The following is a 14,908-nucleotide window of genomic DNA, read 5'->3' as shown; positions in this document are numbered from 1 at the left end:
GTCAATGATAAAGATAAAATCACTACAGCAAAATTCTTAATTTTTGTTAAGAGTTAAACAAAGGACACAAAACACAAAATTATGGTCTTTAAGAACTAAGTTTTAAAAGGTGCATTCTTTCAAAGTGACCATTCTTCTATACTTGCTTCCATGGAAATTTCAAGTACTCTTGAATTTGGTTTTGAAAAGCCCTTTGTATTCTTAGCCACTACACTTGAAACAAGTGAATAGGTGACTTCAAAAAGTAAGAGAAGTTCTTAGTACACTACAAAAAGTCTTGTTTGAAACTTAAAAAAAAGAGATAATTGTTGGTTCACGCAGCTGTAGATTCAAAGAAGTCTTAGCTTCTTTAGTTTTACTCTCTTGCACCATCTATTTTGGCTTGAATACAAGATTTTCTCATTCAGTGATACCAAGAACTTAACCTTGTATTAATAGGCACAGTGTGGATTGTACCCTGTAAAGAAAAGAAGCACTCAACAATCCCAGTTCTAGTGACCCATGATGACTGCTGGTTTTCTTTACAAAAGAAATTCCAAACACTAAAATCAAATTAAATGATTTTATTGGCTTTCATTAAAGCCCTGAGATAGACCTGCTTTTCTCCTGGGATGGTTCTTGCTCAGAAACTCAATGTTACTTTGACAGCCTACATTTGCCCTGACCTGTAAAATGGATTTATCAGGTTCAGGAAGGATATTCTGTCACTGAAATCTTGGAAAGGGAGACCCGAGATGAACAATGGCAACTGGACAACTCCAGTCAATGAGTAGAAGTATGTCAGAAAAACTGAGTGCTTTGTAACTACTCACTAAATCTACACTAAACATTCACTTCAACCCATCCATCCATCCATTATCCAACCCACTATATCCTAAATACAGGATCACGGGGGTCTTCTGGAGCTAATCCCAGCGAACACAGGGCGCAAGGCAGGAAACAAACCCCAGGCAGGGTGCCAGCCCACTGCAGGGCTCACACACACACACCAAGTACACACTAGGGACAATTTAGAATCGCCAATGCACCTAACCTGCATGTCTTTGGACTGTGGGAGGAAACCGGAGCACCTGTAGGAAACCCACGCAGACAAAGGGAGAACATGCAAACTCGACGCAGGGAGGACCAGGGAAGCGAACCTTGGTCTCCTAACTGCGACACAGAAGCGTTACCCACTGCGCAACCATGCCACCCTTGTGTTTATTTATTTTAAAATAAAATATATACATACATACATACATACATAAATATCAGGTAATGCCTGTGGTTGGTCGACCAGTTGGCAAACATCCTCCTCAGTTGTAAAAAGCAGATCATAGATAATACCTGCCAAATAATGCAAAGAGTACACAACATATGTTTCTCCCTACCTGGGGCTTATTAGGGGTACACACTTTTGCTTCCCTTTTTGGGGATCAAACCTCAAACATCAGTACCTCAGGCATAGCCTCAGTCTTTGCGTTATGCCGGCTGCTTCGCTCACTTGACAGAGTTCATATATATATATGTGTGTGTGTGTGTGTGTGTGTGTGTGTGTGTGTGGTATTCTGATTGTGTTTTATTTGTATTGTGTGTAATGTTAACAGAGTTGATGTTTGTAATGGGATGGTCCTAGTATGATACTGTTCCCCTTTATACTGTTTATTATGGAGGCCTTAACAGAATGCCTCAAATACCATACTTGTAGCATATTGTCAAGTACTGTAGGTCAGTACTTCCCCCTTCAGTCAGGAGAAAGTTACATATTTATTTATGCATTCTATACTAAAAAGATAGTGCCATAAAACAAAAGCAACATAAAATGTGAACATCATACAACCTGGTATTACTAGATGTTTAGACGTTACAGGTGGCCTATTTCATGTGTTGCTTGAGGTGTCAGAACATTCTTGTCTTGACTTTCCCCTTCCTCCTTTGTTCTCTCTGATCAGCTTTTTCCTGTTTCTTTCATCTCTAATTAATAAGCTCTTTTACAAATCTTATAAAGCTATTTGCCATTATCCAAGATTCATAAAACTAATATCATGTTTCCATAATCCAATTCTGGATTTATAAATTCCACTTCTGACTACATACACGTGAGCCAACTGTGCAATGTATAACTTTGTATAACTTTGTTACAACTTATGAAAGCATACATGTATTACAGTATCAGTTTTGTTCTATGAATAGAAGCAAAAAAAATACAACACCAAGCAATACCTTAGATTTGCAATGTTGCAGAGTTTTTACACTTTAAACTAAATATTCACCCATTCAGGTAATTCTTAATCAAACTCAAAAACATTAACAGACAAGGTTCAGTTTTCAATACTTAAATAACAAGCTGTTTTAACATAACAGGCTGTTTCAGCATTAAAAACACAATCCTTTCAGAAAGTGGATTCTTTCCTTTAAATATCTTAAATGACATATCTTATAATGATATATTTAAGACTTAAACAGCAAAGTTAAACAACAGGAAAAGAACATTAATAAAACAATGCTTCAGAAAACAAGTGCAATTTTTTGCAGTCCTTTAATATTTTAATGTCTGAGCATTTTCCCTACACACTGTCCATACAATATTAAATCCACTAGCCAGTGCCTATCCATCAGCAATAGGTACAGGGCAGGAATCAAAACAGACCATACTCTAACATATAGCCATACTCAAGTATACAAGGCTAACATCATGCCATATCATGCCTTTAGGATTGAGAAAGAAAGTACTAAAATTAAAGCACTGAGAATTAATTTGAGGACCCTGGAGGTCTGAGGCAGCATTGCTAAACTCTGTATCACAGGACCACAGGACCACCATAAATACATATTGTACATTTAAATACAAAACTTTATTAAACTGTTTTGTGTATATAGGTTTTGCTGCGACTAACACCATCATTGACAATGAATAAGCAGAACCAAAATACTGAACCCTGTCATATGAAATTTTACTTGGTCATACAACACTGAGAAACCTGAAATCGAACTACCTTGAAGAAACCACTAAGAGGCAATTTCCCAGGGGCCACAATCAGGAGGCAAACGGGTTAAACAAAGCTTCTGAGATCTGTGGTTTATTAGCAGTCTTAATCACTGCAGTATCATGCCACTGTGTATGACAAATAAAATTCTATCTGTCTATGCAGATCTAAATAGTACAATCATTAATTAGTAATCAATGAAAGGCGTATGCTCCATAGACAAAAGCTGAATTATTAGGAAAATGGCAAAAGATTTAAGATATGCCAAATATTACTTAATTTAAAGTATGTATACTCACTAATCTTGTATTGCATATTGATTAGCACATACAAGCAAGACTTTCACTTTATTCTGTAAGTGTGACAATACTGACTGGGTTAACGTAAAAACTAATTTTACAATTGTACTTTACATACATTTTTAAACAAATGGGAATAAAGTATACTTTTCAAATGAAAAATGCTTACATCATGAGGTTAACAAAAATCATTCATATTGAATAAACATACAGATTTAACAAATTAATGATGTAAACCTTAATCAATGATTATCAGCAAATATCTAGCTAATGTGCGAGATAACAGGTTTTGCTGAAGTGCTGGTGAAGCCTTGCAGATGTATGGTATAGTGATATCTACAGTCTCAGGTAGCATACCACAGGTCTCAGTCTAAGCCTACCAGTATAGTGTGAGGTCTATAATCTCATGAAAAGTACAACATTTGTCTCTAATTTCATTTCACCGCATTATATATCCAGTTCAAGCCAGCTACTAGCTATGCCATATTGTCTTCGTTAAAGAAATAAAAAGTAACAGATTGCTTTCAACATATTCATTTTTCATATCATTTTAAACAATGACTTCAGCACTCCTTCAGTCTGTTTTAATATCTCACACTGTACCACAGATGGTTATGGCCTAATGCTTCTGCAGTCTTACCCCAAGAGAGTTCACATACTGTATATGTGCAAATTTATGAGACATGAACATTGAAATGCAGGGAGAAGGGTGCTATATTCAAGGTGCCTGACTTTATCCATGTATTGTGACAAATTGGATGAAATGCATCAACGATGTAATGTTGAGTAAATTAAATGTTTTACACAGGAAAAAAGCAAAGACTGTGAATTAATCAGGCAGACAGATTATTAAAATGGCACATGAACCATTAACAGTAACAGTCTTTGCTAAATTTAACACAGTAAGTTGTAATAAGAGATAACACAAGTTTGACAGTCAGTGCAAATTGACTGATGGTATGTATTTGCTGCACATGGGTAGGGACACACCACACACTGGGGAAATATATCCCCCCTACTCACTAGGAAGCAGTACACCTTAATGGCTGCTCCAGGGTTGCCTCAGATTTGTAGCTTGAGCAGGCTAATCACAAGAGGCAGCTTTACTGTTTAAGTGTTCCTGGACAATACCTTTGGATTGCCAGAAATATTGATGGGTCTGATTCAAAAAGGAGTATCTTGTCCTCACTGGATTAAGGTTGAAGTTTGGAGAGAAGTAGAGACAAGGGCTCACCTGACAAAGAAAAAAAAAGGATGACAGATGAAATAGAAGAAGGCTGGAGATAGGAGAGTGAGAGAAGAAATGTGTTTACAGAGTTGCTGAGCAGGTAAAAACTACAAACTAGTCTGTTTTTGTGTATATTTACAGTATCCATTTCCCTCCATTAACCTTCCTGTAGTGAATCCTTTAAAAATCCTTGTTTGGTCTTCTAACCTTTTATCAGCATTGTCATGTCTGAGACCAAAGGTGCTAAAGAATACCTCAGTCTTATCACAAAGTACAGACTAACAAATGCAAAAACTACAAAGGTCATTTCATATTGTCAACAGAAGAACTCCTTTGACACCAAAGACCTTACTTCTAGTAGTTTTCTGTGTAGAAGATTATTAGTTGAGATTATAGTAATTGATTTAGTTTCAGTTGCTGTTATTGTTTTTTTAATATGTATTTTCAGATGTCTATATTTGTTTGGTCAAGATATCTGGATTAATAGTCATGTCTTCTTCAGAGTCCAAAAAATACATAAACTGACCTGGCACGAATTATGCATACAGCATTTTCTTCAAAAAACATCTTTCTTGTCCTTCTTGAATCAATAAATTGCTCACCATAACTTCTTTCAGACTGTCCAGAAGTCATTTTACATGGCCTCACCATGATTCAGTTTTTGTTTTAAACAATGCCCCAGTTGTTTCTTTCTTGGTACACTGATACCACTGACTTAAATCTTGAGGTCCTCCTGTTAAAACAGCACAGAAGGACTTCTTTACCAGCATCAGCTACTTATAGCCAGTCCTACTACTGAGGTCTTAAACTTAGTTTGTTTAGACTAGAGTTCAAAAGTTCTTGCTTTGGGTGTGGGAGAACCTAATTTCAATACACTGCACTCCCCAGTTTATCCAACCAACATCCTCTCCATTTAAATCAATTTAATGACCAAAAAGTAATCAGATAGCAGATGAACCATTACAATACAATAACCATACTCTTCAGGACATACAATGTCTATTAGATCTTGCTAGCTCAAAATCTATCCATCCATTTTCCAACCCACTATATCCTAACTACAGGGTCACGGGGGTCTGTTGAAGCCAATCCCAGCTAATACAGGGCGCAAGGCAGGAAACAAACCCCGGGCAGGGTGCCAGCCCACCACAGGGCGTGCACACACACACCAAGCACACACTAGGGACAATTTAGAATCGCTAATGCACCTAACCTGCATGTCTTTGGACTGTGAGAGGAAATCAGAGTACCCGGAGGAAACCCACGCAGACACGGGGAGAACAGGAAAACTCCATGCGGGGAGGACCTGGGAAGCAAACTCGGGTCTCCTAACTGCGAGGCAGCAGAGCTACCCACTACACCACCATGCTGCCCTAGCTCAAAATCAATCACTAAATTTGATTCAAGTTGTTCTGGTATCAAGAATCCTTACAAGCAACCTTATAATTCACCATGTTGTTTGTTAAGGAAATGATTATAAATCCCCACTTTGATTAAGATCAAACAGACTCTTAATTCCATGGTCGAAAGAAGAGGCTGCTGGTGATTTTTGGCCAAAATAGTTACTGGAAACAACTACAAATCAACTACTTCGTCAGATAAAGACATTGTTGTAAAGCATGGCTGAATAAATGACCAGGGTGTTTAAAGATTTCTCGTTTTTACAGAAGGTATAATTTGATCTCAAATATGTACTGTACATAAGAAAAACAATCAACATAAGACATAATAAAAAACTAGAATCTGATCAGGGTTCTAGCGTCAAACATACATAAATATAATCTATACCTATATAGCAATCAATAGCAATCAGGCAACTTCAAAGACACAACAAAAAAATAATTTTAAAGATACAAGTACATAATAAATACTTTCTTGAAATTTACATATTGTACAGTGCCGAAATACTTCTATTATGCACCGTTCTATCATCAGTCATCAATCTATACTTTAAAAAGAACCAGTAGACACCACTCTTAATTGTGCCAAAAAGAAAGGTCAATGTAATTGTCTCATTCTTCATTACAATGTATAGATTACATAAGTTTTTGGTTAAGATTCAATATGCTCATTATACCAATAATTAATATTATTAATGTTATCTGATATCCAGGGAATGGTATGGTGGCCCTAGTTTGTGTTTGGTGTGTGGTGTTGTGTGTGTATGTGTTAACCCTGTGATGGACTGATGCCCTGTACAGGGTTTGTTTCTGCCTCGTTCCCTATGTTACTTGAGATGGTCTCCAACTCTCCCACCTGTGACCGTGGTCTGGATTAAGTGGGTTAAAAAATGATATCCATGATTGTTTATTTTCTACTATCATTATATTTTTCTATTTTTATTTATTATTACAATATTTTCCTAACTGAAATTCTAAACAGAACAGCAAGAATGCAACTACAAAAAAGTTATTAAGTGTTCAGCCTCTGAGCATTAAAAGCATCATTACATTATTCTTTAAGAAATTTTACAGTATGCTACAGTTATAAGATCTACAATTCAAACATGCTATGACGATTATTGTATCACTTTTAGAAATGCAAAAATATAATAAATACTCAGGTAACATTCCAAAAATAAAAAAGAAAAGACAAACCCTCCTAGATTTGTTTCAGTGAGGATTTAGATTGGATAAGTGTTCATAGAAAGTCGTTCTTTCATTTTGATCAAAGTTTGCATGCTGTTTTTATACATGAGGCTCTCTCTTATAACATGACTCCCACAATGTCACAGTGACCAGAAACACAAAATTACTGCCATATATAAAACAATTATATAAAATGGCAGTACCTCTTGAAAAACAATCTTACAAAATGATAATGAAATTACCAAAATAACAATAAAAGCAAAAACAACAGATTATTAAACAAAAAATTGTTTGCACTATCCTTTATTATTTAAACAAATCCAGTCTTTCTCATCTGACATATGAATTGAAATGGCATTCATAGGGTTGCAAGGAACATGTCTACACAGTCAAAAAAAAACTGCCCATCATTTGTCAGAGTGAAACTGGACAAATCTGATACTTGCTGGAACTCTATTTTCTGGACAGATACTGTAAGTCCTTTATTGACATTTTTTGGCAAAATTTAAAGGCACTGTGTTTGGAGAAAGTCTAACGTTACCTATTGTAAAAAGAACTTTATCCCATAAGTCAATCATGGTGCTGGGATAGTCAAAATCTGCCACTCTTCCATTGGACCTTAACAATTCCAAATCATTAAATGAACCAAGCATTCTGAGGTATAGCAGATTACTGAACAGAATGTCATGCCATCAATCAAGGAGTGAAAGCTGGGCCAAACATAGTTCTTCCATTATGACAATGACTCAAAGCATTCAGCCAAATCAACCAAAAGAATAGCCCTGAAGAAAAAAAAAATGTGTTTTGGATTTTTCAGACCTAAATCCAATGTTAAGGCATGACCTTAAGTGAACAGTTCATGCAGACACAACTGGATAAATATTGTCAGGAGGAGTGGGCAAAAATCTCCCTTGACAGATGTCAGAAACTGGTCAGTGGCCATAGTAGATGCTTACTGCAGGGTATCACTGCTATTGACTTCTATAATTAGAAATTACGTACTCCTGCACACATGTAAGCTGAAATTTCCACCAACAATTTTCTTAAATCACCTGTGGTAATACATCATTTTGTAATTGTTAATATCTAATATTTGGAACTGCATTATTATAAGATAGGTATTTAGTATAAGTAAGGCAACCATTCCTATAGGGTCCACAAACTTTCGAGTTGCACACTGAGCACAGTGGATTCTGGAGGACTTTATTTATAAACTAAATGCAATACATGTTCAAATTGGATTCATGTTAGTGCTTGGTCAGAGACTATAATTGGGTTTGAATCAAAAAGAATCTCAATACAAACCTGGAGGAGGGATCTGTATTAGTATTAAATTATGAATTTACAAATGCATCCATTTTAATGACAAAATTTCATTAGCACTTTCTATTCCCGATGTTGCAGCTACAAGTTTATGCAAATATGTCCAAAAGGCACTGTTAGATTCAGTATATGCTGCTGAATACCTTGCATTGCACAAATGCCCCCAAAATGATTTTATATTACTTTAATAAAAAATATTTAAATTAACATAAATAATTGTTCATGTTTAAGCACAGAGGTACTATGTCTAATTATCAAAATCACAACTGAATATGAAAGAGGTCTTTGGTGCCACTGATGTTTAGATTGTCTCTGTCCATTAATTCTGAGTTCAGATTAGCCATATGTGAGCTTGATGCCTTGTGTCTGTATTTTGATGGTCATTTTAGTATTTGCATTGGTTAACGTTGCATTAAGTAAAGGTTTTTGGCTGTCGATTCTAAAATATGCCTGTATTTGTTCCTTAAGGTTCCTTTTGACAGAATGGTATTCTAGGTTGGCGTGCAAAGCTGGTTTGTCAGTCCCTTACTGGGACAATCTGCTACACCATGCCACCTTGAACTGAACAACTGGGTAAAAAGAAAAGGTGCTAGGATTTACTTATACTTTCTTTAAACAATGATAAGAGGATTTTTTTAGAAAAAACTGTAATTCCTGTGTGCAAAATACTGCTCAATAGTTAACTGTATGAAATCAGTGCAGATTCATAGGTAACAAACAATAATGCCAGTCATTCATTTTCTTTATATCTTGCACCTGCAAATGCCACTGCATAAAAGCCTTTTGTTTCTAAGCTGACACAGCCTTGGAAATACTTACACATGCCCCAACTCATGTGCAATGGTAAATGATGCACTCAGACCATTTTCTTCACTTATGGAACAGCTTCGATAAGCATCACACATTGTACCCAGTTCTGCTAATCCTGTAAAAAAAGAGAATTGGGAATCTTGAAAATAAAAACAATCTACAAATAAAAGAATTCAAGTGTACAAAGATTTCAGTTCATTTATTATTTTTTCAGTCTTCCCATTTCAGTTTTGATTGCCTTTATTAAAACTTGCCCATCTGTCATCGGCAGTGGAAGTGCAAACACAATGACATGCAATGTTGCCTTAGGAAATGAGACCGTTTCTTTATGTCTCAATAAGCACCTGAGCTGCATTCAGTAAGAAGGCTAAATGAGTCCATTTTACAGAATAGTAGCATGAATTCGAATAAGAAAGAGCATTGTTCCAGAAGATCTAAATAAAAGAAAATTAAAAATACTGTTTAATTTACAATCTTGTCAATTTTACAGAGCTAAAGATGGTTATTAAATAAAAATGCAGACCCTTATGTGCACAGTATTTACCCCAATTAATGTTGAAACTTAAAAAACAATAAATAGATTATAATATAGCACATTTTACATGCTTTTTATAGAGTTGTCAATGAAAGCCCCTTAGCACAACTAGACATTTTAAATGGTGTTTTTGGAAGAAATTAGTTACCCTATTTATTCATGAGTGCAGCCTTACAGGTAGTTTAGGGGGACAGATGAAGATACAGGAACTGCAAATAAATGCTAAGAAGATTTTTTTGGATAGTGTAAGAAACGAAGTTAAACAAATGGATAGGCAAATCAAGCTCCATTTAATCAAGAAAATGAAAAACACTCAGTCTCTAGAGGGACAAAGCTCATTAAGAAAACTAGAGCTCTGTTAAAAAGCAAGGCTCTGGGCCAAGAAAAGAGGCCAACCTGAACATTCACCAGTGAGTTCTACTTGTCATCATATGCCCTTATATTAAAGTTTAATCACAGTGCTTAAACATCTCACTCACAAAGTGTAAAAACAATTCAATAAAAATAAATATTGAAGATACAAATGGAAAATTCAAGTTTTAAACTGAAACTGACCCTGGTGCGTAACAAAATTTTCCCTAGGTGTTAAATGATGCAATGCCTTCTCCTTGGGAAAAGTGCTGGAAAAATTGAATAATAAATATGTCAATATGTTTAAGAGAAAGACGGCGTACTTGAATACAAAAAAAAAAAAACACACCTGATATATAAAGCAAGAGTGCAATAATCATAAGCAATTTTATTCACTGACTTTACTGTATAAAAGAATTTTAAACTTTAAGATAAGCTGAAAATATAATTCAAATTCACTGTTGCTTTATCCTGTAGTGGTGTGTAGAGGGATTAAAAAATGCTGAAAAACACGAGAACAGATTCAAGTTTAGTCTTAACAGTCTTTGACAGCTCAAATTCTGATGCTATAATTTTTCACTAAACACTGTTTTTGGCAACACTTCAACCCGGTACCATTGAAAACACAACCTTAATTAACCATAGCTAATGAAGACACAAACAGACAAGAGATAGGTGCAAAGTACAGTTGCGCTTCAATTTGCAAACAATAAATACAGAACAGATTTTCAAAATAAATAAAGCCAATTAATACTCCATAATATAACCTGATGCTCTTTAGTGGAGGGTAAATGTCTCTGCAAATGATCCAAACAATTAAAATCCAAAACAGGAAAACAAAATCAACACATTCCTTCTTGCTCTTAAGGTTCTCATCGGGACCAAATGGCATCCCCAGGCACAGCCCACAAATCTCTTACCATCTGCCACCTCCATTGGTACCCATGTACAAGGAGGTGTCACCACCATTGGTCATTGAAACTCCTTCACAGGTGACAGGCACTTGTCTGTATGCCACCACGTCAGGACTCCTTCCTTCCACCTGCTCTCTTGGCCTATCTCGACCTCTCACCAGCTCTGCTTCATTGGCCTTGCAGCTGACATGAGCACAACCACCTCCTGGAGCTCCTCTACCTCTCCGCACTCCTCCCAGTAAACAAATCAATAGTGTGATGCTGTCAAACATGTCCTTCTGCTGTTCACCTCTCCAGACTCTGTGATCACCTTCTTTCGTTTTCATAGGTTTTCCTCCACCCCCCGCCCCTACTCAGGCACTCCCTTTATACCTCATGGGGTGCAGCATTCTAATTACCTGAAACCCACAGAATGCCATTGTGGAACAGCTGACTAATTAAGCAATCATCTCACCATCAACGCTACACACCCTGCAGTGACCCATCTGTGCAATCGCGCACACATCCACAGAACCTGAGCACTCTGTTTTGTTAGAAAAACTTTGACCTCTTCCATCACAACACACAAACTCTGCAACTCATATGCCACTTCTGCTTTAATTATCTGTAGCCTGCAACACACTGGACTCTGTTTGATGTGCTGAGGCCTACATTCACTCTTCACTCATTTCAAATTATTTCTTTGCAAAACTTCATCATTTTTTTTCATTTATGGTAAGTAATCATTTCCTATATAGTTATACTGCACATTCTGAGTACTGTGGTTAATTCGTCTACAAGACTCTCATATTGTGCAAATGTATCCCTTCTCTCTCTTGTTTTCAGAGTCATCAGCTTTCACTGACATATACTACAGTATATTATGACATATTTGTAGAGGAGGGTGACTGATCCAATTATTAACATTTTAAGAGATTTGATATTAGTATTGACTTTTTAAAAGGTATAAATATATAATTAATCTAACATAGGTGCAACACCAAGTGATTGGTAATGATGGACGGGACTACAAAATGTAATGTCTCTTTCTGAAAATGTAAAAAACACAACAAAACATGTAGAGAACATCAAAATGTAATGCTACACTTTATAACTGTTTAGTTCTTGATGCAAGCTCTAAAAATATTGGTGTTACTAGGCCTTTTGCTCATCCACTCTGTACTTCAAGTCAAGCCACTCATGGGACTCAAAAGCAAGGAGGCTACTGGCACTACTTTAATACATTACAGTGAAAATGAATTTCCATTGTGGTGTGGCTTTCCTTTCTACATGAACAAATTCATGGATGGAGAGGTTGTTTTGGTAAAATTAGCCAGTTTCACTACCTGGAAAAGGTGAAAAAAAATTAATAAAGCATTCCTTTCAAAATGGATTTACTCATATGCTACGTTTTGAAATCCTATCCATCTTTTGAAGAACCTAGTACATTCAGGTCAGGTCAGGTTGGGGAGCATGCACTAGTATGGGGCATTGGAGCACCCACCACACAACGAACCAGCTCAGGATCCTGGCTGGCAACCCCCCCAGGCAGACACACCTGGGGTCCCACCCTCCGAAAACAACCATCTATCTGCCGTAACCAGGTTTTAAGTGGACGTCCACTTGGCCTTGTCAAGCCACTCGGGTGATCAGCAATGAGGATCCTATGAACCGGATCACCCCCTGGAGAATTGTGCCACATGTAAGTATTGCTGTAGCTGACACTCCTTCACAATGCAGGTAAAAAGTGTCATTCGGGACTTCAACACAAAGTCAAACCAGCAGTACCCAAGGATTCTCCAAAGAGACACAGCACCAAAGAAGTCCAGTCTTTGTGTCAGGTCTCTGGATATCGTCCATGTCTTACAACCATATAGCAAAACAGGAAGCACCAAGACTCAAAGACTTGGATTTTCATCCTTTTGAAAAGATATCGGGAGAGTCACACACCACTTTCCAGCAACCTCATGATCCCCCATGCTCACCCAATCCATCTACTGATTTCATAAGTAGAGTCACCAGAGACATGAAAGTCTCTGCCAAGGTAAATAAACCTTTCAACAAGGTCAACACACTCTCCGCAGGCATACACACTGCTGATGGCTATGCCTAAGAGGTCATTAAAGGTCTGGATCTTGTTTTTTATCCAGGACACTCACAAGCAAAAACACTCAGACTCCTCGCTCAGTATCTCAAGAGCCCCGATCACAGATGAGAAATAATAAAACTCACCTAAGGTGTCACATTTGTTTGCTGCCCTGCAAATATCTTCCCTGAAATAGAAAAAAAAACAAGCTTTTCAACAAAAATTTAACAAGCTTTATAGCAAACTTATTTTATCAAAAAATTCTTTCCTTAACTTAATTGCATATTTCAATAGTGAGAAGAAAATAACAAATGCTTCTCAGGCTTCTTGCACATAACTATGCCACAGATTTATTTCAATATATTCCTTTCTTATATGATTCTATTTTTCTATAATAAAGTGGTTATTAATAGCTGAATTTTAAATTATGTTTTGTACAATTCATGAAATGAACCTAAGTTAATAATTAAACAAAAAATATTTAGTTAATCAGTTAGTTGTCTTTAAAAAAATGTTTTTTTTAATAATGAAAAATACAATTAAAAGGAAGAGGCATATAAATACAAAGTATAAAATGGAAAAAATCCACCTTAATAAATGAATAAGGGTCTGTGTGTCTATCTACGTGTCTGTCCGGTTGCTACATCCCTGTCATTCCAAAAGATGGTGCAACACAAGCATTTTTAGTAAGCATTGCATTTGGCATTCCAATACATGGTGCATCACAAAAAGTAACACTGCTCTTACGAATCCCATACCAAACTGAATAAAACAGAGACATATGCATTGCAAGGTGCACTGCAAGAGTTAATACAGAGGTCTAAGTTGATTAGTTAGATTTCAACCTGTCTTAGACGGGTAGAACAGGTAGTGCTTAATAATTACAAATCTCAGTACTTTAAATGTTTTAACATAATCCTGCGGCTTTTCTGAATTTTAACTTGTTGACTTTGAAACTACTGAATGGTCATACATTTGTAGTGCTTTGAAAATAATGCAAAATGTTTCTTTAAACCTCGTATATCCAGTATTTTGTCTTTAGTAATGTAGTAAAGGAAACTTGCAAATTCATTATTGGGTCTCATTGGAGTGGAAAGCTTTATCCTCCACATTTTAAAAATCTCCTATAAATGACTTGTATTTTATTGGCACAGAATTAAATTCAATCCCTAGAGACAGACTTGTCAAAGCTAGGAAAGTTGTTTGTCTTATTTTACTGTACTTGTCAGACAAGTTACTGCATTACTATATGTGAACGTTAGATGTACTCTGGCTGGAAAGAAGCCAATAAAAGATTTATGTAACTAAGCATCATATACAGATGTTTGAATTATTAGAGGCAATGCCAGGCACATTCTTAACTACACTAAATAGGCATTTAACAACTTCACATAACATTTTTCTCCCAAGTAGTAATTCATAAACTGGTGGACATAAAAAAGGGCAACATACATATTTATATACTTGGTGTAAACACATCAGTTAATGAATTTGTTTGATGCATTTATTTGATTCATGCATGACAGTGAACCACATTCAAACAAGATTGACCTTTGGAACTGAAGTTTTACCTCCTCACTCGTTAAACATGCATTTTGGCAATCACTACAAACAACTTTAGTGAGTCTTCTTCTTCATTCAGCTGTTCACATTAGGGTTTGCCACTTCTTCCATATCGTCCTGTCCTCTACATCTTGCTCTGTCACACCCATCACCTGCATGTCCGCTCTCACCACATCCTCTTAGGCTTTCCTCTTTTCCTCTTGCATGGCAGCTCTATCCTTAACATCCTTTTCCCAATATGCCCAGCATGTCTCCTCTGCACATGT

At 36.3% G+C, this 14,908-nt stretch overlaps 1 protein-coding gene across 2 annotated transcripts in view; it reads right to left on the bottom strand.

Moving 5' to 3' along the window:
* LOC120533851 (A disintegrin and metalloproteinase with thrombospondin motifs 20-like) overlaps positions 1 to 14,908 on the bottom strand; it is a 423,413-nt gene that overhangs the window by 270,094 nt on the left and 138,411 nt on the right. For both annotated transcript variants that reach the window (XM_039760893.1, XM_039760894.1), the window contains exons 7-8: positions 13,226 to 13,266; positions 9,224 to 9,329 (exon numbers count right to left, since the gene is read on the bottom strand). In XM_039760893.1, coding sequence (XP_039616827.1) covers positions 9,224 to 9,329; positions 13,226 to 13,266 — 147 coding nt within the window. The remainder of the gene's footprint in view (positions 1 to 9,223; positions 9,330 to 13,225; positions 13,267 to 14,908) is intronic.

This window comes from Polypterus senegalus, chromosome 8, assembly GCF_016835505.1.
Source record: "Polypterus senegalus isolate Bchr_013 chromosome 8, ASM1683550v1, whole genome shotgun sequence".
In the NCBI taxonomy this organism is placed as follows: domain Eukaryota; kingdom Metazoa; phylum Chordata; class Cladistia; order Polypteriformes; family Polypteridae; genus Polypterus; species Polypterus senegalus.
The sequence above is the reverse complement of the archived record's forward strand: the minus strand, read 5'-3'. Positions and strand labels throughout refer to the sequence as shown.